At 42.2% G+C, this 25568-nt stretch overlaps 1 protein-coding gene across 2 annotated transcripts in view; it reads right to left on the bottom strand.

Annotated features, from left to right (window-relative positions):
• Nucleotides 1–7996: 7996 nt before the first annotated feature.
• The window catches only part of Acbd6 (acyl-CoA binding domain containing 6), a 143933-nt gene continuing 126361 nt past the window's right edge, over nt 7997–25568 (bottom strand). For both annotated transcript variants that reach the window (XM_048421150.3, XM_048421149.3), the window contains 2 exons: nt 21854–21884; nt 7997–8280 (listed from right to left, as the gene is read on the bottom strand). In XM_048421150.3, the coding sequence (XP_048277107.3) occupies nt 8182–8280; nt 21854–21884 (130 nt within the window). In that variant the 3' untranslated portion in view covers nt 7997–8181. The remainder of the gene's footprint in view (nt 8281–21853; nt 21885–25568) is intronic.

The raw sequence follows: 25568 nt of genomic DNA on the forward strand, positions 1-25568 counted from the left end.
ATATTATAAATAATAATTTATTATCATTCATTCGTTTATTTATTTTGAGACAGGGTTTCTCTGTGTAACAGCCCTGGCTATCCTGGAACTCACACTATGGAGCAGGCTGGCTTTGAACTCACAGAGATCTGCCTGCTTCTGCCTCCTGAGTGCTGGGATTAAAGGTGTGTGCCACCACACCTCGGCTTTACGTATTTTTTTTTTAAGTTTTAAAATACATTTATTTATGTGTATGTGTCTTGCATACATGCAGCAGTGCACATGTAGAGGTCAAAGGTCAGAGAATAATTTGCACAAGTTGGTTCTCTCCTTCCACTGTATGGGTCCCAAGGATTAAAATCAGGTTGGTAGCCTTGGTTAAGATCATTAATTGGCCGGCTGAGGCACCTTGCTGTTGTTGTTATTACTAAAGATTTACCTTCCTCTTGCTAGCCAAATCTGGACCAGTATCTCTTGTGATTGGGAGGGGCTTGGGAATCTGTGAAAGGCGGGGGTGGGGTGGGGTGGGAGAGACTGCCTTATAAAAGATAAAATACAGACTGAAAAAAGTGGTCTTGGCATACCCTTCCAGTTGGAAATACATGTTTTTTAAATTTTTTTTAAGCCATTAAAATGGTAAATAGGTTTTAACAGATGGCTTTTCCACAGCAATGGAAAGCCCAGGCAAGGACTTTAGGGTTAAATCTCATATTTTAGTCACCTGGGACTAGTTTATTACTGCAGAAAAACAAACATCCATAAAGTTGACAGCTCCCTACTCTGCTCTGAAGTGGAGTCCTTGAAGGTGCCTGCTCACTGGCCAGCGGAGGGGTGGCTGCCTGCAGACGGTGACCTAGGAATTCAGGTTACATTTTCGACACCTGTCCACCGCAGGGCTTACAGCCCACCCAGGCTGGAGGCCTGTGACAACCAAGAAACCCTATTACTGGTGGGTCAGGACGTTTAGACTCAGTATGTGTGCTGGCTTTTTCCTTTTTTAAAAAATCATTTTAACATTTAATGCTCTTCAATTAAAGTGATTTCCTGGAGTGGATGCCAAGCTTCGTTTGGAATGCGCATTAGCCACTTTCCGAATCGGTAGTTAAAGGCACGAGGGATTTAAACAGCAATCCACAGTCCGTTCCGTCACGGTTCGGCGGAATAAAGCAGATTATAAACAATAATATATGTCTTTCTCCTCTTTTTCTGGAAGGGTTCCAAACTCACAAACAGGGCTAAAGTGCTATAAACATATCCAGGACTAAGCTTTGGGCTCCACAAATGTACTCCGTGAAAGCCACGGCACCCGAGTGCCACTTTTTATCCCGTGTGCGTCTGTGTGCGCCTACTCTGAAAGAGCCTTTTATTACACAACGTGTCCATCAAATGAACCCCCTGCTAAATATTAAAATAGAAACCAGGGCTGCTACACAAGCGAGAGACCAAAACAAGTCCTGGCTGCAGTGAGGATGACAACCCATGCAGCCAGAGGGCAGCCACTGAACGTGAATGACTGCCTCCATGGGCTGGCAGGCTCAGTCAATGCATTCAGGGTCAAGGGTCACTTCCCACCTAAGACACTCACACTGAATGCCTAGGGTTCTTGGGAGGCGAGTGCTCATTGGAGGACAGCTTTTCCCAGCTTCATCTTTTTGCGGTTGTTCAGATGGTTGGTTTTATTGACACAGGATCTTGCTCCATTGCCCAGTCTGGCCTTTGACATCTCGCGTGAGCCTTCCAAGTGCCGAGGCTACAGGTGCGCACAGCCACAGCTTCCAGCTGCTTTCTAACTTGAATTGCTAACTCAATTCCTTGTAAAATGAGTCAAGGAAATCAGGATGATCCTGCCTCGCACTCAGAGCAGTGGGGCGGCCTGTGAGCACCCTGCTTCAGTGTTTAGGGTCAGGAAGCTAGACACTGGTGGAGGAAGGAATACTGCCCTTGAACAACCCAGGACACGCACCCCGAAACGCCAACTAACGACTTGACTCTGTGACTGTGCTAGGAGAACGACAAAGCAAAACACAGCAGAGGAAAGTTTAAAGAAATGATGTGCACCTAGAAGTCAATGACTCCACCATGCTGATTAGCAGTCTGCTGCTGCGGGAGGTCCATCCCCAGAACATCCCAGGGCTCTGGTGACAGATGAGACTACACAGCCTGCCCTCCTCAACCCTTCAGTGGGATGAAACACTGATCATACCTGGTGGATAATACATATGAACTGATAAGGCCAAGAAGGGATGATTCCCGCGGGTCTGTTAATCTCTGGTGAAGAACTGTGACAGGCGAGAGAAACACAGACGGGTGCCTGTTCAAGGCAAAGCTCAGGAGTGTCACATGACCACAAGACAGCATTAAGGAGTTTCTGTGTTCTCAGGGAGCCCAACTGTAGCTTCTGAAGGGGCTGTCTCGCTTACCCTGAGAACATGAACGAAGGAAAACTCTTGGATCTGGTATTAAAGGGGCTGGAAAATCTCTGAGATTTCAAAGAAATAAGACTCATGTATAATGTACATATTATATTAAAATGGGTCTTTTACTGTTCCTTGTTTATGACCTTGGCCAATCTTAGTTCTGAGTTTCAATTTTCTTACTTTGTAGACTAGAGAAAATGGCAATTATTTTTATCTTAAAATTATTCTTAAGCTAAATGAAGTTCCCAAGAAGAAAACTTGCATCAACAGAAACTGTGGTTAGTACCGTGATGCTGACATCACTGATGGTGATGTGTTAGTTTACAGACCGCTTAAATAAAGACTTGGGAATTCTCCGAGGCACTGTGGGGAATGCCTGACCATGTGAAGGCACATCCATCACGGTGGCTAGCACAGTAGCAGGAGTGTGGGCTGGGGCTCCACATCTCAGAGGTGGAGGAAGCACAGAAGTTGGGCAGGCTATGACCCTCAAGGCCTGCCCCTACTGTCCTATGTCTGCCAGGGAAGCCCCAAGTCCAAAATGTTCCTGACTCCCAGCCAGGACGAGGGGTCAAACACCAAGTCAATGGGGCCACATTTCAGACTCAAACCATAACAGGAGTTCCCCACCACTGGAAGACATCAAATTCTGGAAATGTTAATGGGAAAGCTTCGCCTCATAGACTAGATCTAGTATTTTAATTGCTATGAAAACATTTGGCCCAAATCACCTTAGGAGTTAGGATTTGAAATTTATTAATAAATATGTAAACTCAATGTATTTTCATTAAGAAATTGAATCTGGTAGCTACATACTTATTTAGTGTTAAGATTTGTAAAATGATTTTTTAGAAACAAAGTTTGATAAGATCCTTTGTGTTTCAACTTTTAAGTTGAATAAACATTTCGAAGCCTTCATGTCCAATCAATGCATATATTTTCTTTTTTTAAAAAATATTTATTTATTTATTATGTATACAATATTCTGTCTGTGTGTATGCCTGCAGGCCAGAAGAGGGCACCAGACCTCATTACAGATGGTTGTGAGCCACCATGTGGTTGCTGGGAATTGAACTCAGGACCTCTGGAAGAGCAGGCAATGCTCTTAACCTCTGAGCCATCTCTCCAGCCCAATGCATATATTTTCTTAGGCATGAAACCTTTTCTACAACAAGCTGGCTCTGCCAGTCACACATATCTTATTCATTAATCTTGGAGACGATGTACTTCACATAGAATAATAACCTATAGCTAAGTAGTTAAACCTGGCAGGAAGCTATGAAATTCTTATTTAACAGGCGGGGTCACTGGATCATAGGAACCTTTTAAATGGAAACCACTGAAACATTAAAACAGGACGGGATTCCAGAGATTTTGCTTCGCCTGCTCTCCTTGCACCTGACAAGCAGAGGGGACAGCAGCATGTGACAAACAGGCTGACTTTTTGCTCTTCGATATTTGAGAGATTATTAAGAAGTTAGTTCCTGATGGCAGTCCATGATTTTTTAGGAGACTTTTCTAGATATCTTAGACAGAATCCTGAAACATGTTAATTATTTTTAAAATAATTTATTTTTATGTTATGTGCATTGGTGTTCTGCCTGCATGGATGTCAGTGTGAGGGCATTGGGCACCCTGGAACTGGAATTACAGACAGTTGTTAGCTGCCATGTGGGTGCTGGAAATTGAACCCAGGTCCTCTGGAGGAAAAGTCAGTGCTCTTAACTGCTGAGCCATCTCTCCAGCCCTGACATATTCATTCTTAACACCCATACCGATAGAAAGCCGAGTGCCACTGGGCTAGACCGACAAGAAGTCCAAGAAATACCTGTAGGTTGAATGGAAAGCCTGTGTTGGGGTCTAACAAGAGCGAGAGGGATTCGGTAGATGTGTCCTTGATGGTGGGTGGCTCTACCACCAACTCTGACTGTGGGCGAATTAACCAGCCTGTGTCTTTGACTCTTCCTCGCACTGCCCTGCTAACAATGTCTGCCTTAGAAAGCTACTGTGTAGTGACAACAGGTTAAATGATGCTATGAAATCATCCTGAAAAATAAAATGAAGTTAAATAGAAATGCTAAAATCATGCTAGACACACATGATTCAGTCGGCGGACTCACTTCTGTACAAATCTGAGGGCAAATAATTCAGAGCTCAACTTCTTAGCCAGTGCCTCATGAAAGACTCCTAATGTGGCAGTTAGTGTGAAAAAAATATATAATGTATATAATATGTATACATAGATATATGAATATGTATTATATCTGGATTCTTGGCCAATGATTTAAAAAGAAAAAAAATCAAACAAGGAAACAAAAAACCAATGATAATTTTTGTTTGGACATTTAGCATGGTGATAAACATTAGCAAATGCAAGCATGGCTCTGGCTTTCTGGCTCTAGCACCCACACTGCCATCACCAGCACCATCCTCTCCTGTCCAGCTCTTTCTAAGAGGCACAGCAATATTACACACACCATCTGGTAGAAGCACTTAAAACTAAAAAACTGGGCAGCCAACCAAAGGTTCTTGTCTGTGTCAGGAACCAGAAACTGTATCTTTGATGACAATGGATGGGCTTCAGAAGAGTGTAAAGCCCTCAGACTTCAATTCCGAGCACAGCACTGTTGCCAGGCAAGTGACCAGCTTTTCCAAGTGACCAGGAACTCCCTCACATTTAAGACCTACACACTAGAAGACAGACTCAGGTGATAGGTTAGGGGAGAGTGCTGGCCTAGCTCGCACAGGGCTCTGCCTTCCAGCTCTAGAACTATTTACACACACAATCCAGCCAGGGTTCTGAGCCTAAAGTAAGTCAGACACTTTGCCTTCTTTGATATTTGTTGACATGACTTTCTTCAGATTTCTATTTTTCACTCAAAACCACTGTGACTGCATCGAGACTACTGTAGAGGCAATCAGGGCTTTTCAGATCAGTCGGCAGAGGACAAAGTAAATGACAACCATGAATAAATACTAAATACAGAGAGAGCGCAGCGGTGTTCTGATCACAAAGCTAAAAAAAATCATCCTAAGGAAATAAGGCTGAGCACGTGTTCACACATAGGTACACTCTGGAGGTGACATTCAAGACAATAAAAGGAAAACACTATTGAGAAAGAATTCAGAATAGGAAGGTGGTGTGTAGTCTAGATACCAAAGGTGGTGACGTAACATAACAAGTGTGTCTCGCCACAACCACGTGGAGTCCTCCTGCCAGCCAGATTTTAGCACCATTTTTAAAATGCTCATAAGCACTAGAAGTATCAAATCAAAAAGCTGAAAGCAAGGATGAGATGAAATAAATCCTAACTTTTAACATTAAAAACAAAAAAATTGGACATTTTAAAGTGCTTGCTGGGGTACGAGCAGAAGCCACTCTCCTGGGTGAAGGCTTCCTATGGCATGTTCTAGTAAGTGGTCCCGTACACATGATGATGTGAAGCTAAGGTATCTTCTGATTCAGCTTGCTGGATTATATGAAACACGGTGACCATGGGAAGCCGGCTGGCTGTCTGCTTCTGGCGCTGTCCTTTGCTGATGAACTGCAGCCTTTAGTAATGAACTCAGGATCTGACCGGTATGTGACATGCTAACATAATAATTCAATAATTTAAAGGGAATGAAAATAAACCATGACTCAGTGTTCACTGACATTTATGGATGAAATCTTCTATAGAAGACCCAGGAAAATGACCCATAGATTACTATGTGATAGTAAGGCTTTTGTAAATTTAGATATTGGAAACAAAAGAAGTTTTGGAAATTAATTTTAGAATTCACCACATTTGAAAATATTAAACTGTTATGATATTACCCCCAAACACTTTCTATTTATTGAGACAAGGTCGCACATGTAACTCAGGCTTGCTTTGAATTTGTAATCCCGCCTCCGCAGCCTCCCTAGGGCTAGAATGATGGACACCGACACACTCAGCCTCACTGATAACTGTTTTTACTCATGGTCTTGGATTTAAAATCTTTAAAATAAAGTATGTAAAACAAGCCACATCTTTTGCTCACAAAGTCTATATAGTTTTAAATGTGGCAGAACAAGGCAATAAAAAATCGTGTCTAAGAAATATTGAGCTCTACATGCAAGAGGAAGAGAGGTGGAAAAGAAGCCCTGGGCGGTTTCCTGCTCAGAGAACTACTCTAAAAGGTTTAAATAACGACTGACTTGATTTGCTAATGCCACAAAGTGAACAAAATAATGCCAATTAAAAACCACACATAGTATCTTGTCACTTTTATCGTAACCAATGTATCATTTTTATTTTTTGGTTTTTCAAGACAGGGTCGTCCTGGAACTTACTCTGTAGACCAAGCTGGTCTCGAATTTACAGAGGTCCCTTTGCCTCTGCCTCCCAAGTGCTGGGATTAAAGGTGTGCGCCACCATAGTCAGCATTTTTTTTTTAAAGAAACATTTGATGAATGTGGACCACAAAAGGCTTAGGCTAAAGATAGGCTGCAACACAGCTAGGATTCAGTAAAAGGACAAAGAAAAGAGAATTACATTAACTTTTCAGTACACACCAATGTGTGTATCATTTCCAGAGGTTATTAAGAAATTATTTTAAAAAATGATTAGTCTTGGTAAATGGTTTGTTTTTGCATCTCAGATGTATGAAGCTATGAAAGCCACAAAAGAAGCAGCATTCATATGCCATATGTTGTGGAGGGGTTTGCTCCAGCATACGCTAGCTCAAGCTAACGAAAACAGCATGCATTGCTGTGGGCGCCACTAAGTGAGGTACATGCTATTTTAAACAGCACACATGTTAGAAAACTATCTTTTAACAGTTATGTTTGCAACACAACTAATTTCTTAATAAGAATATCAAGGAATTCCCTAGGTGAATTCCTTAAGAACCTAAGTTCTTAAGGTTTAAAAGGGAAATCAGAGGGAGTCAGGCTCTATAGAGATAAAATTATTTATCTTTAAAATAGCCCGAGTTGGTTTTTTTAGATTACCGTTGCAAAGGCCTTCATAGCTAATTTAGAGTCCCAGGGAAATTCTTTTCCTGCTTAGTGTTTAAGGAATCCTGATTTAATAGATATTCTCCAAAACTGTGTCCCAATCCTCAAGTGAGGTTGCTGAGTGCTTTGTTCAAATGCTAAGGTTTTGAGCTTCCAGTGACTGTTGATGTGACATCCGCAGGCCCGGGTGACAGAGTTCTGTCCCCTCCCTCTCGTGCTTCCCTCCTGCACATTCCTCTGCCCTGGATTGTACTCTCAGGTCCATCTTTACAGCACAGCATTTTAGTGCCCATTCAGATTAGCTGTGAAAACGCTACAGGTCCATTTGCTCCTTACTGTGCTGGGATTTCTGAAAACTTCCCTGACTGGCAGTGTGGTGCTGATCGACACATTTTGCTTCTGCATTGAGAGAGATAGAAAGATAGAGAGGGAGCAAGCGTAGCCATGTTTAATATCGTGAAATATGATCTGTCTGCTCCTCTCCCCACCCTCTAGAGCAGTGATAAATTTCAAAGCGTGCTCGGCAGAATTGGATTCTATTATGCGCAGTACACATGTTCATCACTAACTGTGCTCCCCCGGAATGTATGCATGGAGAATGAATTGCTGAGACGTCAAATCCCAGTTCCTCAGAACTGATTTTATTAGCCAATGCATACCAAAGATGGGTGGTTAAGAAGTATTATTTTTGCAGTTTCTTTCATCCCAAAGTCCTACCCTATCAGACTGTGCTTTTCCAACCTCTAGATCAAGCCTTGCTAGCTCTGTGCCGCTGCAGCACCAGAGAGACTGTTTTGCAGCCCGTCACCTCTTCTGGCAGGCAGCCGTCTTGGTCTCGGAGAGTGGGGTCAGCGCCAGACTGGAGCAGCAGCTCCACAATGTCCAAAAATTCGCAGGCAGCAGCTGCAAGGGAAATGGACAAACATGAGAGCAAGTTTACAGCAAGACAGGGAAGCCACTCCTGTGCGGCAGGAACTTTCAGGGTGGGCAGAACAGTGCGCACCCTTACGGTGGCTGCATGATCAGGCCCTGCAGGAGAACAAATCTTAAGAAAACCACATCTTTTTCCTTGTGTAGAAACATACAAGCATATTTGTAAAATTGTGAGGTTTTGACCTGACTGCAGGGACAAAATGAAAGCAAAGAATGCAGTGGTTAAATGTTTTATGTTGATGTACATTTTCAAATAATGATAACCCATGTCAAAAGGCTAAATGTACTGCATCAAAGAAAACATCCTGCTTTATCTTTAAAGAGGAACCATATAGATATAACTAAATTTGTATATGAAAGAAAATTTGGTCTAGTAATTAAATCACCAATCACTATGTGAAATCTTGTGTGTGAGTTTGTATGTTCACACGTATGTGCAGGTGTGTTCGTCTGGGTGTGAGTGCATAGAGATCAGAGGTCAGGGTCAAGTGCCCTCCATTGCTCCCCACAGGGCCTCTTACTCTGAAGCTGGTTGGCCAGCAAGATCCTGGGATGCTGCTGTCTCCATCCCTCAGAACTGGGGTTACAGAGGGGCAGCCTGGCTTGTGAGTGTGATGGGGTTCTGGACTCATTTCCTTGTGATTATGCAGTAACAGTTATTTTACCACTGAGCCAGCTCAGCCACCCAGATCCCAAAGTCTTAAAAGGAGAGAAGGGCTTTACTGCGTCACCAGGTCTAAGGCACAGGAGAGGAGACCGCCAAGACTTGTGATGAAGATGACATTGGTACTGGTCCCAGGACAGACAAATGACCAAAGGACCAGAGCAGAGAGCTGTCTATCTTCTGCATATACACAGAAAGCAGACTGATGACAAAGGCAGTATTACAATCAAGGAGGAAACAGAGATCCAACAATCAGATGGGGCTGAGAGTTGAAGGCAAAACAGGCATTGCACACAAAATGAAGCAAACGGCAGTAAACACAAAGGTGAGCGCCCATGCCAGCACTCACATATAAACAAGAATGAATACAGACAAAAGAGGAGGAGGCCTGATGCAAGCAAAGCCTGAGCATGCGCCCTGGGGTGGCAGTCACTCTGGACGCTGACTTGTCAGCACAGGCTATCCTTGTAGTCCACCCCCATCCACTAAAGGATCTACTTCTAGGGATCACAGGTGGAGAGTTTGCGTGTGTTCTCCACCAGGCATTTGGAGAATGTAGAGAACAGCAGTGTCCCTGGTGGGCATCAAATGCGGATGACTCAAATGTTCACAGCAGCAACATGCCAAAAGAGAACACTGCTCATAGAAGGGAAATCCCATGCAATAGTGAAAACCAAGGAACTCCAACTTCACACAACATGGGTTCATCTCAAACGCACAATGCTGAATAGTAATAATAATAAAAGCAAAGCAGAATACAATACAGCAAAGCCAGGTGGTGGTGGCACACACCTTTAATCCCAGCACTTGGGAGGCAGAGGCAGGTGGATCTCTAGTTCGAAGCCAGCCTGGTCTACAGACTGAGTTTCAGGACAGGCTCCAAAGCTACAGAGAAGCCCTGTTTCGAAAAACCAAAAATAAATAAATAAAAAAATACAAAATAGCAGGATTCTAAAACACTTAAAAACAGACAAAATTAAACATTATTCCTTAGACATACAAAGATGCAGTGAAACTATAAAAGAAAGCATTCATATCAAATTTGTAATAAAACTGGGCACACACCTATGATCCAGCACATTTAGTAGAACTCAACACCAGACATGATGGAGGTTTGGATTTTACTGAGGGCGTTTTAAGCTACCAAATCAATCTCTCATGGATGTAGTTTCTTTTCTTTTTTGAGAAAGAGAGCTTTGATAATATCTTTCATGAAATCTTTCCATTTCATGTGGGCTATCCAATTTACTGGTTGAAAGCTGTTCATGTTTCCTCGTTTGCTCTGTGGTGGTCAGATGGCAAAACTTGCATGATTTCTACTGTCGTGTGTGCGTGTGCGTGCGTGCGTGTGCGTGTGCGTGCGTGTGCGTGTGTGTGCGTGTGTGCGTGCGTGCGCGCGTGTGCGTGTGTGTGCGCGTGTGTGCGCGTGTGTGCGCGTGTGTGCGTGTGTGTGCGTGTGTGCGTGTGTGTGCGTGTGCGTGTGTGTGTGTGTGCGCTCACTGGCCTGCTCAGGTGCTATCAATAAGTAAGAGCCTGACTACCCCCACTGCCAGGCCAGTGATCCCAGCTTAGAGCCGTCTGACTTTACGCTATGAAGCAGTAAGAACTATTGGCAAAAGTCAGGTTATGGTAGGCTATAAACTGGCGTATTCTTACATTTTTGCTTGGGAGCCTCATCTTTTTTTGGCTGAACCATCTCTCCAGCCCTCTGACGGCGTCTTACATTTCCTATCCTAATTACTTAGTCACCTAACTTGTCCATAACCAGAGAGAACCTGGTTCTAAATGAACCAGAGTGGAGGATGGGCATTTTCTGAGCTACTATGGGGAGCTCTATCTCACAGACTTCTGTGGCATGTGAAAGCAGCATTTGATGGATGGATGGAGAACAGGAGAAAAGGCAGAAAGAAGCAAGAATCACCCGCACCACGCCTAGAGCTGCTGCTGCTTGGTGACATAATGGATGTATAGCTCCCGGTGAGGAACTGCACCAACAGGGAGGAAGGCAGAGGCAGGACTATCTCTGCCGAGGCCCAAGGTCACAGAAAGTGTTTAAAATTAGAACACTCCTTTCAGAATCTCCCCCACCATTTTGTTTAGTGATGCGGGGGCCTCATGCATTCTAAGCATGGACTTTACCACTGAGCCACATGACCAGGCCACCTACAATTTTATTTAAAACTGCCCCTTCCATCTGAATTTCTGCAGTTAACTGTATAGCCACTTAGGCTGAAATGCAGACAGTCTCATAAAACAGAAGCGAGTAAAAGACACACTGCCTAGGGTCAAGCAGCTGTGAGGACACATGTACTGAAGCCTATCCACAGAACATCTGTATCCAAACAACAGCAGCTCAGCAGCTGTACCACCACAGCAGCCTCAACCCTGGCGAGGTGCACTTGGAGAGCTTTTAAAGTGGGACCTTTTGAACAGTGTCTGTTAGAAACTGCATATGTAAACCCATAATTCAGGATAGCGATCTAACACTCTGTTCTAACCCAACCCTTAAGCAAGAGGATGGGGCTAAAGAGATGAGTGCTGAAGATGCAGAGTGTGGCCTCTTCACGTGTGCTGTCCCATGAAGTAAGCTCTCTAGCAGTGAAGTATGGGATACTCAGGTTCCAACTCAGGAGCAGCTTGAAGAATTTAATTCCATAGCTAGTTGACTACAGCCTGCACTGTCTGTCTCCTAGCATGACTGATCTCAGTGAGGTTTAACTGACAATATCTCAGAGCAGGGCTGTGCTACACGTACATATATAAAGAGCTTTATTAACAAGCACCAAGGTTCATACAAAGACAGACCCACGTGGAAGCACAGATGAGCAGAGTGGTATAGCAGAGCGAAAGAGGCAGAGTGACGTAATGATGGTATTCTATAAAGCTACACAAGTGAGTTTTAGCCTCATCTGAAGAGGTATGTGGAGGGCACGCTGGTACCTGGGAGAGATCAGCTCATACAGGTGCCCAACACTTTGCTGTTGAAGAAAAGGACCTGGATCTCCGATCACAAGCTTGCTTTCTTTTTTTTTTATTTTACAGTATCCTCTCCAGTGCATGCTTTTTTATGTATGTATGTATGTGTTTACTGTATCCTTTTCAACCAGCATCGTGCTGAGAAGTTAGAATTTTCTCAGAATTCATCTCCCTGCCTTTGGCATCTTTGGTGAATCACAGGTCACAAGCCAGAACGTGTAATCTTCTCATTCAAAACATAGGCAAAGAAAACGAGAAAGGAAAGAAGGCAAGAGCGCAGAGGGGACCAGTGCTAACGTACACCAAATTAGCGAGGGCCACACTGGTGCCCACAGTGCCCGGGGAAACACAAAATAGTCGGAAGCCTATCTTGGAAAAGCCTGAGCCAGTCTGCAGGGACCAGCACAGTTGCTGGATTTATGGTACCCTGGGCACCTCTATTTGTCAAGTGCCACACAGGCAGCCCTGACACTGGCACAGGTGAAGATGAATTTTCATTCAGAGCAGTGAGCCTTCTGACTCCATTAATCCTCGGGGTTTTGATGATGAATTTCTTTCTTTTTTTATTTTATTTATTTTCACTCTAATGCCCTCCTCCCACTGCCCTGTAGCAGTGTGGAAGAACACAACAGATGGCGCTTGCCGTGATGCCTGAGGGCTCATGAGGATACAGAGCCGGCCCACTCTGCAATCACATGACCACACGTGCAAGGAAAAGCCTTGATTTCCCCTGGGAGACACAGATGCAATGATATTAGTATTCCCAGTGGAGGAAGAGGAGGGGAGAGCTAACAGGCCATTTATAAGGAAGACCACACTTACTGCGATATACTCCAGCAAGGAACATGTTTAATCACAAAATAACAAGAGGACCGGTATCTGAAGACTCAGAATATTCAGGCAAAATGTGGGGAAATAAGGGTTTTAATGTGTCTCCACACAAAGACCATTTAAGACAAACTAGTAAGGACAGACAGTAGCACAATAGTGGCCTCTAGTTAACCTGCGATTGGCTCTGACCCAGTTTTAATCGGAAGAAGCCAGGATTTACAACCTGCTTAAGGATGGAGTTTGACAACTGCTATAATCAGAAGAGCTGTCAACACAAGGACAGCTGTCAAGCTCAACCATAATTCATAAAAAGTAATAGCTAAGCCCCCAAAGACCTCCCCAATACTGTCTGCACTCACTGTATTTAACCATACTTACAGTTTTATGAAAATCCGAAGAATAGGTTAACGTCCTAAAATCAAATCAAATCAGTAGCCACCGAGCACCCACCAAATAAAAAGGATAAAGAAAATCTACTCAACAGACTCCTAGGCATGTAACAGGAGCTGGATAAATGATCATTATTACTACTATTACATTTAAGACTATTTTGACTATTTTAAAAAGTGCCACAATCCCAGTAAACTAGTAAAGCAATACAACTGAATTACTATAAAGGTGATTATTAATCCGAAAATATTAATTTTCATGAAATATTTCTGAGTTGTCTGAACATTTTAGTTTTATATATTTGTAACACCAAAACCTGTGACTAATGATTTATTTTGGTGTTTAATTATTTTGATTATAACATATATAGTTATTTGCTCGATATTTTTCCACAATAATTAATATAACCTGAGAGAAAGAGAATGTCTCAGTAGATCAATTCAGGAAGACTCCTGAATTAAGGATAGTTTTTATTACTATCCCAGTGAACAGAAAGACTGTAAATGCGTCCAGGACATCAGCGTCATACGTGTTTACTGAAGCACAGTCATGGAGAGGACATCAGCGTCATACGTGTTTACTGAAGCACAGTCATGGAGAGGACATCAGCGTCATACGTGTTTACTGAAGCACAGTCATGGAGAGGACATCAGCATCATACGTGTTTACTGAAGCACAGTCATACGTGTTTACTGAAGCACAGTCATACGTGTTTACTGAAGCACAGTCATGGAGAGGCTCTGCCTCACTGACCAGGGAGGCCAGGGAGAAGGGGTTCCCAACTCTCGTTATTCCTATAAAAGGTTACTTTCCATGCTGGGTGTGATGCTGCATGCCCAGTAATATAATGCACAGGACCTGTGATCCTAGTACTTCAGCAGGGCAGGAGTTTTATAAGTTTGAAGCCAGCCTGGGCTACATAGCAAGTTTCAGGCTAGTCCTGGCTATATAGTGAGATCTTGTTTCAAAAATGAAAACAACACCCTCTCTCAAATTATCTTTCAAAAAATAACGTGCGTTCTATCTGGCACTGCAATGCGTGGAGTGTTAGGACGCAGGACACAGGAGTGGGTGTGGAACCTCAAGACCAATACAGTGACTTTATTCTCTGCAGCCTGTGCTGTTGGAAAAGTCACAGCACATTCTCAGCCATCAGATTTTCACCTGCGAGTGGGGAGAGCGGTACCTGAGCTTGGGTATGTGCTGGAAAGACGAGAAAGCAGAAAGCACAACACTACTACCTTATGTCTAAGAGTGTGCGTAAGCTTTAGTTGGTTACAAATACATTCAAAGAATATAAGTCATATGTTTTCTTAAGATGAATCTCTGTTTACCTTGTTGATGCATTATATCTCATCAGTATTAGAATCCCAGAAGCATCCCTCCCAGATTTACAAAGTGTCTTCTGCCAAATTAATCGTCCTCTTGTCCCCTGATGCCAGAGACAAGTCTCCCCACTTTTGAGTTTCATATATGGAATGTACATTGCATGTACTTTTGGGTTCAGTGTGTTAGAGTTCCAAGCTGTGTTCATGTGTTTCATTTTCACTGCTGCACAGCACCCTGCGGAGAAAACACTCGAGACTGCCAGGACTATGCTGTGGAATTCCCAATCTGAAGAGTTTAGCGCTTTACCAACTCGAGGAATTATCAGTAAATAATCTTTTTATTGTTTGTTTGTTTGTTTGTTTTGAGACAGGGCTTCTCTATATAGCCCTGGCTGTCCTGGAACTCAGTATGTAAAAAAGGCTGGCCTCAAACTCACAGAGATCTTCTTACCTCTGCCTCTTGAGTTCTGGGATTAAAGCCACACAGCACCACACCCTGCCAGTTAATAGTCTTATATATTGATTTTCCTAAAATCTTTCTTGGAACACCTATTAGAAATTTCTCATTTCCTCTTTAAAAAAAATATCTGGGCAAGGGAGGCATATGCTTTTAATTTCAGCACTCAGGAGGCAGAGAAAGGGTGGACCTTTGAATTCGAGGTCACCCTGGTCTAGAGAGTGTGTTCTAAGGCAGCCAGAGATACAGAGAGAAACCCTGTCTCAAAAAAACAGTAATTATCATCATCATCATCAACAACAGCAACAAAATTGGTGGTAGAGGGAACTGGAGAGATGGTTCATGGTTAAGAGCACTGGCCTCTCTTCCAGAGTCCTGGGATTCAATTTCCAGCACCCACGTCAGGTGACTCACAACCATTTGTAACTCCAGTTCCAGTGAATCTGACACCCTCTTCTGGTCTCTGTGGGCAGCAAGCACACACATGGTGCACATATGTATGTGCAGGCAAAACACCCATGTACATAAGATAAAAATAAGACTAGAATTGGGGTTGGGACAGAGAGAATACGAATAGTAGAGACCAAAGTATAGACAAGTGCTCTATTCCTGGCCTTTTACTAGACTCTCGGCCCTATCTAATGTTCCATCTTTCCCGTTCAGTCCTGCCTTTTCTATGACGTCTTACAAACATTTTCAACACACTATCTTCTTTTCTTTCTTTCACTACTGTGCTAACTGCATACTGTAACCTAACCACTGCACAATTTCTGTGCTCTGGAATCTTTATTTGCACTCGAGCTGACTTTTATACCTGGCTCTTCATTTTCAGTGAAACTCGTTCTTGTGCTTTTGTTGCCTGACTCTACAAATCTGCTCTTCTTATCCAAGAGTTTCACTGAAGTCCTTTAAAATGTAATCCTGGTTTGGTGAGATGGCTCAGCAGGTAAAGACACTAGCCACCAAGCCTGGCAACTTGAATTTAGTCCCCAAGACCCACATGGTGGAGGAAGTGAATCAATTGTTCAAGCTGTCCTTCCCATGTGTGCTGTGGCATGTGCATACCCCTCCTCCAATAAATAACCAAATGTAGAGGGTAGAAATGGAGAGCGGTGTAAGGGAGAAAAGCAGAGAAAAATGTATAGAGCAATAAAAACAATAAAAGAAAAAAAAACTAACGCAAAAAAATTGAATCCTGTTGCTTACTACATCCAGGGGTGTTCATGCAGTTGCAGTCTGTAATATTAGATCGTGGGTTTATTCTCTTCTAAGGAACTTCAGTGTCCTGCACTAAAAATGTGTTACTAGGGAAAGTTTAGCATTTAGTGGCAGGGAGATGGTTCAATCAGTAAAGTACGTCCTGCACAAGCAAGGGGACCTGAGTTCAGAGCCCCTGCATCTATGCAAGGAAGCTGGTGCAGTGAGTGTGCGCCTGCAATCCCAGTGCAGGGAAGGTGGACACAAGAGGACCTCAGCTGGCTCTAGTGGAACTGGTTCAGGAAGGACCTTACATCAAAAATACAAGATAGTGAGGTAGAGGAAGACAGCTAACATCAGTTTCTGGCCTCCATGTACACCTGTACACTTACATACATACACACACACACACACACCACACTGTACAGCTGTAGAATACTGTATACCTGTACACAGTGCACAGTTGTATGCACACTGTACTCCTGTACATACAATGCACATACACACTGTACAGCTAGCTGTACACATATACCAGACAACTGTAGGCATACGGCACACTTGTATACATACACTGTATGTTGTGGAATAATCTTTTTGAACACTGTAAAGATTTGTCACTTGGATTGGTTTAAATAAAAAGCTGAATGGCCAATAGCTAGCCAGGATTTTCAGGGCAGAGAGAACACTGGGAAGAAGGGTTGAGTTGCGAGGAAACACCATGAGATGAAGAACAAGCAGGTTGGGAAGTATGTGGATGAGATAAATGAGCCTTGGGGCAGCACACAGATGAATAGAAATGGGCTAATTTAAGTTATTAGAGCTAGCTAAAAACAAGTCTAAGCTATCAGCCAAGTTTTCTTAATTGATAAGAAGTCTCTATGTGGTTATTTGGGAGCTAGTAGGCAGGACAGAAGAATCTACAAATGGTGTCCAATGTGGGGCCATGTATATCCACAAAAGACCTGAGAAAGCTTAAAAAAAATGTTCCAAACACAAAATCAGAGCCAAATGCGGCTCATCCTAGCCTCACAGTCTCTCGTGCAGGATTGGCTTAATAAAAAGCTGAATGACCAATAGCTGGACAGGACTTTCATGGCAGAGAGAACACTGGGAAGAAGGCTGGCTAAAAACAAACCCAAGCTATCAACTGAACTTTTATAGTATATCTCAAAAAAAGTCTCCATGTAGTTATTTGGGAGCTGGCAGGCAGGACAGGAAAAGATCAGCTACAGCTACATCTGCACAGCACACTGTACACACACTGTACATCTATATGCACACTGTACACCTGTGGATTACTGTATACCTGTACACACACTGTACACCTGCCTGCACACACACAATGAACATCTATACACACACGTATACACACTATACACCTGTACACACATGGGTGGGGTGGGGTAGGGGAACGGGAAGTTTAATATACACTTCTGTCAGTGAGGTAGAAGAGAGTAAAGCTGACTAGCACACTTACTTTAGTTTCTTAGCTGATGATTTCCCAACCAAGAATATAAATTTAAATTTTAAATTTGTGCAAAATGGGGTTCTCCATCTCTAACTAGACACTTTGTCAAATCTTTTTCATTAAAAAAAATGTTTATTTTGTAAATTTTTTTAAATGAAAAAATATATGATGTGTTGAGAGAAGCTAATGGGCTCTCACTTGAAAACAAAGCATACTTGAATCAGCCAATATGAAAACAATACCAGAACTCAAAATGTTCTATGTAGGGAATAAACAATATATATGCTTGTAACTTTAAGATACATATGTATATATCTTTAATTTTTCACAATTGAATTTCTCCATATTTGCAAAAATGAAATCAAGAAATACTGAATACAGCAAGATTTGTTTTTCTTTTAATACCCAATTCCTGTAATATAAATGAAATTGACTCTAAACTTTCTTTTGGTAGAAATGCATTCCTAAATTAAAGTTATGATTGGAATAATGATAAATTTGTAAGATAAGCTTTCTATGCAATTTCCAAATCATGTGGATAAAAAGCAGTTTTGATAATTCCCACAACTGCATAGAATGTTCTGCTATCCTCAAGTACATTCCTTTGTATCCTGAAGAGAACCTGGATACATGGAACAAACCTGTTCCTATCGAAGGGCAATCCCCAACATTTTAAGTTCATCATTCTTAACTTCTTTCTGGAAATATTCATGCATATGCCCTTTCCACATACTAGTACATTAACAAAGAAACACCCATTTCAGCAGGAGAGCAATTCATGGGTCTGCAGTTTTCTCACTAGAACTGCGTGATAACTGATACACTGTAGTCCTCTGCAGTGACGTCAGCTTGTTCATGTTGGTCACCTGTGGACTTCTTGCATGCTTATCTAGTGGAGATTTCATTATGCTGCCTACGCTGGCCTTGAATTTGAGATACTCTTGCTTAGTCTATAGAGACTGAACTACAAATATGCACCACCAGCCTAAATCTGTATGTGCGCGTGCACATGACTGTGTGCATATGAATATACATGTGTGTGTACATGATTGTGTGTGCAGGTGGAGAATGACTGCTGTCCTCTGGCCTCCAAATGTACAAGCTCATATATGATTGTATGTGTGTATACGTACATGTGCACACATGCATGCAGGTGTTCCTCACAGGTCTTCGGTGTTTGCATACTTGGCCCCCAGTTGGTTATTTGGGGAGGGTTAGGAGGTGTGGCCTTGCTGGAGGAAGTGTGTCATTGGAGTGGGCTGTGAGGTTTCAGAGACTTGTGCATCTGAGTTAGCCCTCTCTGCTTCTGCTGATGGTTTGAGATGTAAACGCTTAGCTGCTGCTCCAGCTGCCTGCCACCTCTGCTCCACCCTTATGGACGCTAATCCTCTAGAACTATAAGTCTAAAATAAACTTTCTTCTGTAAGTTGCCTTGGTCATGGTGTTTTATCACAGCAATAGCAAAGTACCAATACACTGTATGTGTGGGTGCTGGTGTATCCATGGTTGTACGTGTGTATGTGTGTACATGAATGAGTTGCATGTATGTATATGATTTTATGTGTGCTCATGTGCATATGGGTGAACATGTATGCATGTGCTTGCACATGTGGAGGCCAGAGGGCAGCACCAGGTGCCTTATTCATTCTCCACCTGGGTCACACCTGCTATTATACTTGTGGCTTCATGTCTTCTTGGAGCCTCTTTTCCCTCATTGCTGCTTCGCGTTTGTATCAGGCAGATAGCAATCGCCACTGCTAATGTAGCATTTTAATTTCTTTAATGCTTTTTGTCCATTTTTGCTTTGTCATCCTACCATCTTGATGCAAACTTGGTAGAACCACCTTCCCATTTAAACTAGCTACATCCCAGTCATACAAGGAAACATTATTGCTATACGGCTTTCTCTTATGGACCTTCTTTTGGTGGTGGATGTGTTTCAAGAATGCTATCTGCTAATGCTACAACCCTAATGCTTTATTTCTAGTTTATCCAAGGATTTTATCAAAAAACAATAAAAGCTGCTAACATTTTATGCAAACACAGCAGGTATCAGACAATGTCCTAAGCACTTCAGATGAATTAACTTCTTACATTTCCATACCCAGCCTGAGCGGCGGTCCCTATTTCATCAGGTGTAAACTGAAGTTCAGTGAATTGAGCAGCCTCTGCTGTGCAGAGTCAGCGGGGCGCTAGAATGTCAAGCACAAGTCTTCCTTAAACCTGTGAGGTCTGAACCACTTTTCTAAACTTTTTAAAATTGAGCGTTGACTTGTCTTACAAGCTCCTTATACACCTGAATTACTGAATTAGGTATTTCACCTAACTTGAAACTGTAGAAAAACCATACTAATAAATTCTAAAATGTTACACCTTCAATTGCTAGGATGAACTCAACTTGATTGTGACATATCTTTCTGTCTAAAGTACAATGATGGGTTTCACTTCAGTATTTCCTTAGAATTTTGGCATTTATGTTCAAAAATGAAATGGACTCACAGGTTTCCCTTTTTTCTTCTAGTTTTACTATCCAGATAATACCAGGTAAACTTATAAATGAGTTGGGGCAGGCATCTGTAGACATTTCAGTTTTCATTATCAGGCTGATTTACAAGAGCTACAAACAGTTAGCAGAACAATCGAGACTTCCAGGTGATCCTGTGATGCCCACAGAACCCAAACAAATGCTCAGTTGCAGACAAAGGTGATAGAAGGCATCCGAGCCCCTTGGAACTAATCGTAGCCCAGCACTGTCTAGTAGCCTGTGTGTTGCTTTCTGAAGTGACTGAAGGTGGTTGACCCTTACCCTGATTCAGACATTGATGGCTGTCTTTAATTCAACAATAATCATATACAAACTGAATTTCTGAATCCTATTTGCTAGTATTTTATAATTTATGAAACACCTTAATATCTTTTTATTTCACTGAATTTATTTAATAGTTCTCCAAGATCACGCTATTATTTCTACCTTATAGATAATTTTCATTCTATTTTATAGACTGTTGAAGTAAAGATAATTATTTAGTAGAGAAAATGAGTTAAAAATCAAATGTTTTCTTTATTCAGTTATACTAGTCTCCTTTTACCTGGGTGAAAAAAATTCAAGAAACTGAAGATAGGACCAAGCAACACACATATACACACATGCATTCATGCACACACAGGAGCATGTATACACATACACAGTGTATATATATATATATATGTGTGTGTGTGTGTGTGTGTGTATGTTTACATTGCTTTTTATTTTTCCACACACAGTAAAATATGGCAAGAGAGTAACAACAGCAAGTAATGAGATAGAGAAGTATACGCTCTCTAGAAAACATTTTATTTCCAATGCTCACAGTTCTTGTGATGGCAGGAGATGACTCAATGCCCATGTTCTAAGATAAAGGGAGGCAAAGGATGTAGTATCATGACCTAGTTGTTAGGCTGCTAACAAAGGGTCATTTGGACACAAGCACAGTGATCAGCGGCTCTGGTAACGGCGACACTCCAAAGTGACTGCTGCATGAGTAGTCTCAGACAGAGAGACGAGTCATGTCCTAGACTCAAGGGGCAAGGATGGCATGAGACTTCCTCATGTGACTGAGAACAGCAAGTAAACTAAATCTATTAATTGCCTATTTCTACAATTTTCACAGTATTTCACATTTTTGGGCTGGAATTGACTGTGAGCAACTAAAACTTAAAATGGTAAAACTGCAGATTAGGAGTTCATTAAAGAAGTTCATACATTGTTTGTATGTGTGTATGCATGTGTCTGTGGAGGTCAGAGGTCAACGTTGTGTGTCTTCCTCTATCGAACTTACCATTTTTGGTTAGCCTGGATGGCCAATGAGCCCCTAAGATCTTTCTGCCTTTGCTCAGGGCTCAGATGCATGCCATTATGCCTGGCTTTCATGTGGGTGCTGGGGATTTGAACCTGGGTCCTTATGCTTGCATAGTGAGCACTTTACCAACTGATCCATCTCCCAAACTCAAGAAAGTTCTGTTGTTTTTAATTTTGTTTTTCTTTTATAAATAGGGGAGAGTTTAGATTCTATAATAACAAAGAATAGCATCCTGTTTGTTCCTGACAGAACCAAGAATGACTTAATGAATGTTCAGCAGTGGGTGGAGGAGCCTCTATTGCTGATGACAGTTCTTGCAGTTCTACTGGCTCTACCACATAAGGCTAGACAGACAACATGCTCAAATATGACCAATAATCAGGAATAGCTTACCATAATGAAGAGCAGTCTGACCTTCATTGTCCTATAAAAGAACACAAATGATACACTTTAGAAAAGGTCTGTAAGTATGGTTAAGTATATAAACTATTGCAAACCTACAGGATACTAAAGTTCTATAGGTTCATCAGGCACAGGAACAACCCTCATTTCTCTTTGGAGAAGTGTAACTAGTTCACGGTGACAGCTACAGCAGAGGCAAAGATAAAGATCTACAGAGAACCCAGGCAATGAGGCATCTTTGCTACTGCATTCGATACAGAAAAACTAGCACATAGCATTCACCTTGGACACTATTAGATGCTGATTTCTAAGTGTGCCCCCAAATTTAAGTAATCTGTGACTTTTGGTAAGGGTTAATAACTTTTAAATGTCTTTTTAAAAGATTCCAAGTGTCAGGCTAAAGACTCTAGGCTTCTGAACCAGATCAAATATCATAAAGATAGGTGATTTCAAAGAATACAAAGTTCCAGTAGTTAAGAACAAGACTTCCAATAGTTTGTTTACCAGGAAATTACAACATTCTAGCTTTTTCTTTAATACCAAGCTATTCTAAATATAGATGTAAAACAATGGAGCAGACCTTCTAAGCAGTGTTACCTCAAACCCAGAGTAGAACACAGAAAACGTGCAACACACTATCCAAAGCATAAGAGGGAGCGAGTTTAGTAGTTATCCTGTATGCAGAGCCTAGGCACTACCACTGCTGGGCCACTGTAACGAAGAATGATGGCTGAACTAGTATCAAACTGTCCATGAGTACCCTGTATCTGTTTTCCCGCTTAATGTGGGGATGGATTGGCTCCAGATGTTAAGGGCATCTCTATTTCATCTTCTAAACAAAAAGCAAGAAGCTGCCACAGAGAAATTATTTTCTGATTTGAACAGGGAGAAAGAAGAAAAGTCATTCTTTTAGCACCTCGAAGCCTGGCGGGAATGGCAGCTGGTGGAGGCAGGGGAGCAAGCATGAGGCAATGTAGTTTGTTTTCCTAGTGGGAATTGTGCTTCTCTCATAGGATTCAGAGGTGAGGTGCATGTAAGTGAGTGAGAAAAAAATAGGAAAACTGGGCAGGGGTAGATAGGAAACATTTGGTTGGGTGCCACAGTGGCCCATCAACAATTATAAGGAAAATAAAATTTAAGGAAAATAAAAGACAGTAGGTAGTACCCCCCCCAAAAAAGGGAGTACAGATGGCCATTGGGGTGGTCTGAGTTAGAAATGTCCCCCACAGTTTCAGGCGTTTGAACACTTGGTCCTCCATTAGTGCAGCCTTGATGGGGGAAGTACAGCATTGGAGGTGGGCTTTGAGATAAAAAAAAGTCTTTACATTGTATGCTTTCTGTTTCATGCTTATTACAGTGAAGCATGTGAGCTCTCAGTGTCCTGTACCAGCTGCTATATGCTTGCTCTGCCGCGCCACCCCATGATGGGCTCTTACCCTCTGGAACCATAAGACCAAATAAATTCTTTCTTCTATAAGATACTTTGGTTATGTTGTTTTTAATGACAACAGAGGCATAGCTAATATAGTTTTTAGGTACAGATTCTGCCCCACTCCCCTTCTAAGCTTAAGGAAGAGAGGGAGGAGAGCTAAACTATGAACAGGGTCAGAGTGATGTCGATGTAAGTAGCCTGGCATCGTGAGTCTAGCTCTAGAGAATTTAGTCTGGGTAACAGGGAAGAGCAGAACTGGCCAAAATGGCTAAGACCCAAATCTACCTTGCTAGATTTTAGTGTTAGACAGTAAAAGTGTATGTGTATGTGATTGGCCGGATGGGCTTCTACTCACGTCTACAGTCTCAGTACAAATGTCCAACAAACCAAGTGATTCCAGAAAGGGCTTGAGTCTACTACAGTCTTAGGACTCTACTGTTTTCCCCCATCATTATATTTTCCACAATTATTCATCTTTAAAAATTATAGTTCTTAGTTGGAGGGTGGCATTAAACTGCAACTCCAGCACTTGGGAGGCTGAAGCTGGAAGACAGCTATAAAGTCAGGGTCAGTCTGGGCCACACAGTGAATTTCAAATGAGTCAGGGCTTCATGACAAGATTCTGTCTCAAAAAAACTGGGAGTATGTCAGGTTTGGGGGTGCACACCTTTAATCCCAGCACTCAGGAGCCAGAGGCAGGTGGATTTCTGTGAATTTGAGGTCAGTTCTATCTACATAGTGAATTTCATGCCATCCAGGTTAGATAGTGAGACCCTGTTCCAAAACACACACACACACACACACACACACACACACACACACACACCCCTTAGGAATAATAATAAAAAAAGAGAACACTATCTTGCTGTTTGGGAAAACTTTCATGTTTAATTACTGTGTTCATGCATATCAAGAGTTCTGTCCCTCTTAATTTCTAATTCCTTATCCTTACTTGGGATCAAGAATTAATTTCTTTTAATCACTTTTACAAATGAATGTAAATAGGTAGCTCCAGTCCAATTTCTAATTAATTAAAAATATGTACTGAGTTCCTATTATGGCCCAGGCCCTGTTCTAGGCATTGAAAACACAGAGGTGAACGAGAGAGAAAAGGCCCCGAGTGTAATCTCATATTCTGATGGTGGAGGAAGCAATAAGCAAATAAGTAGATTTATCAACAGTCAATGAGCTCAAGATGGTGATGTACACCTGTGGCCTTAGCCACCTAGGAAGTTGAGGTGAGACGACTGCTCAAGCCCACAAACTTAAGACTAGCTTAGGTGATATAGCAAGACAACTCCTCCCCAATACACGAGTGCTCTGGAAGAAAACAAAGCAGAGTGAGACAGGAGTGGTGCTGGGCACTGTTTTGGACATTTAAAAAGCAGGGAATTGGGGAGATGCTAGGACGGCATGTAACCCAGCTTAGTAAACAGCACCTGCCGTCCTCTTCTGAAAGCAAGCATGTTACCAAGCCATGCCTAAGAGTCGTCTCTGAAGATTTCCAATGGAGTGAGGGACAGAAGTCTATCTAGAAAGGTCCTTTTCCCCAGCTAATCTAAAAGCACAGTGACATCAGCGCAGCACTAAAGGAAGCAGGCAGTTCTGCTGACACGAGGTCTCTAAGGGGCTCAGATTCCCAGGGAAAGAAAGTGGGGCGAGGAGGGAGGGAACCCTGGGAGTTAGCAGTTAGTAGTAGTTACAATTTCACTTTGGGAAGAAAAGTTCTAGAGATAGGTTATGGTGATGGGTGCTAGCATCATTAGCACACTTAATGCCAATGAGCTGGACTGTTAAAAGTGGTTAAAATGATAAATTTTAACTGGGTGTGGTGGCATACACTTGTAATCCCAGCACTTGGGAGGTGGAGGCAGGAGGTCAGGAGTTTGGGTCATCTTTGGCTATACGGCATATTAAAGGCCAGCCTATCTCAAATACAAAACATAATAAATTTTATTGTATGATTTTCCTATAGACAAACAATTAAACGACATGAGCAAGTGGCAAAGCTCACTTTGGGAGAAAATTACAGTAAGAGAGAAGGGTATAACCATGAAAGAGCCGGGCAGTGGTATGACAAGCAGCCTGTGGTTCTGTGATGTGTGATTTCTCTCTGTATGTTGTGAATATGATTACCATTTATAAGTAAAGAAGCTGATTTGGCAGGACAGAGCCACGTGGGAAATCCAAGATACAGGGAAAAAAAAAGGAAGAGTTGGGGAGACAGCAGCAGCCACTAGAGAAGAAAGATATGTGGTAACAAGTCACAAGCCT

The sequence above is a fragment of the Myodes glareolus genome, chromosome 5 (genome assembly GCF_982192425.1).
Source record: "Myodes glareolus chromosome 5, mMyoGla1.1, whole genome shotgun sequence".
NCBI lineage: Eukaryota > Metazoa > Chordata > Mammalia > Rodentia > Cricetidae > Myodes > Myodes glareolus.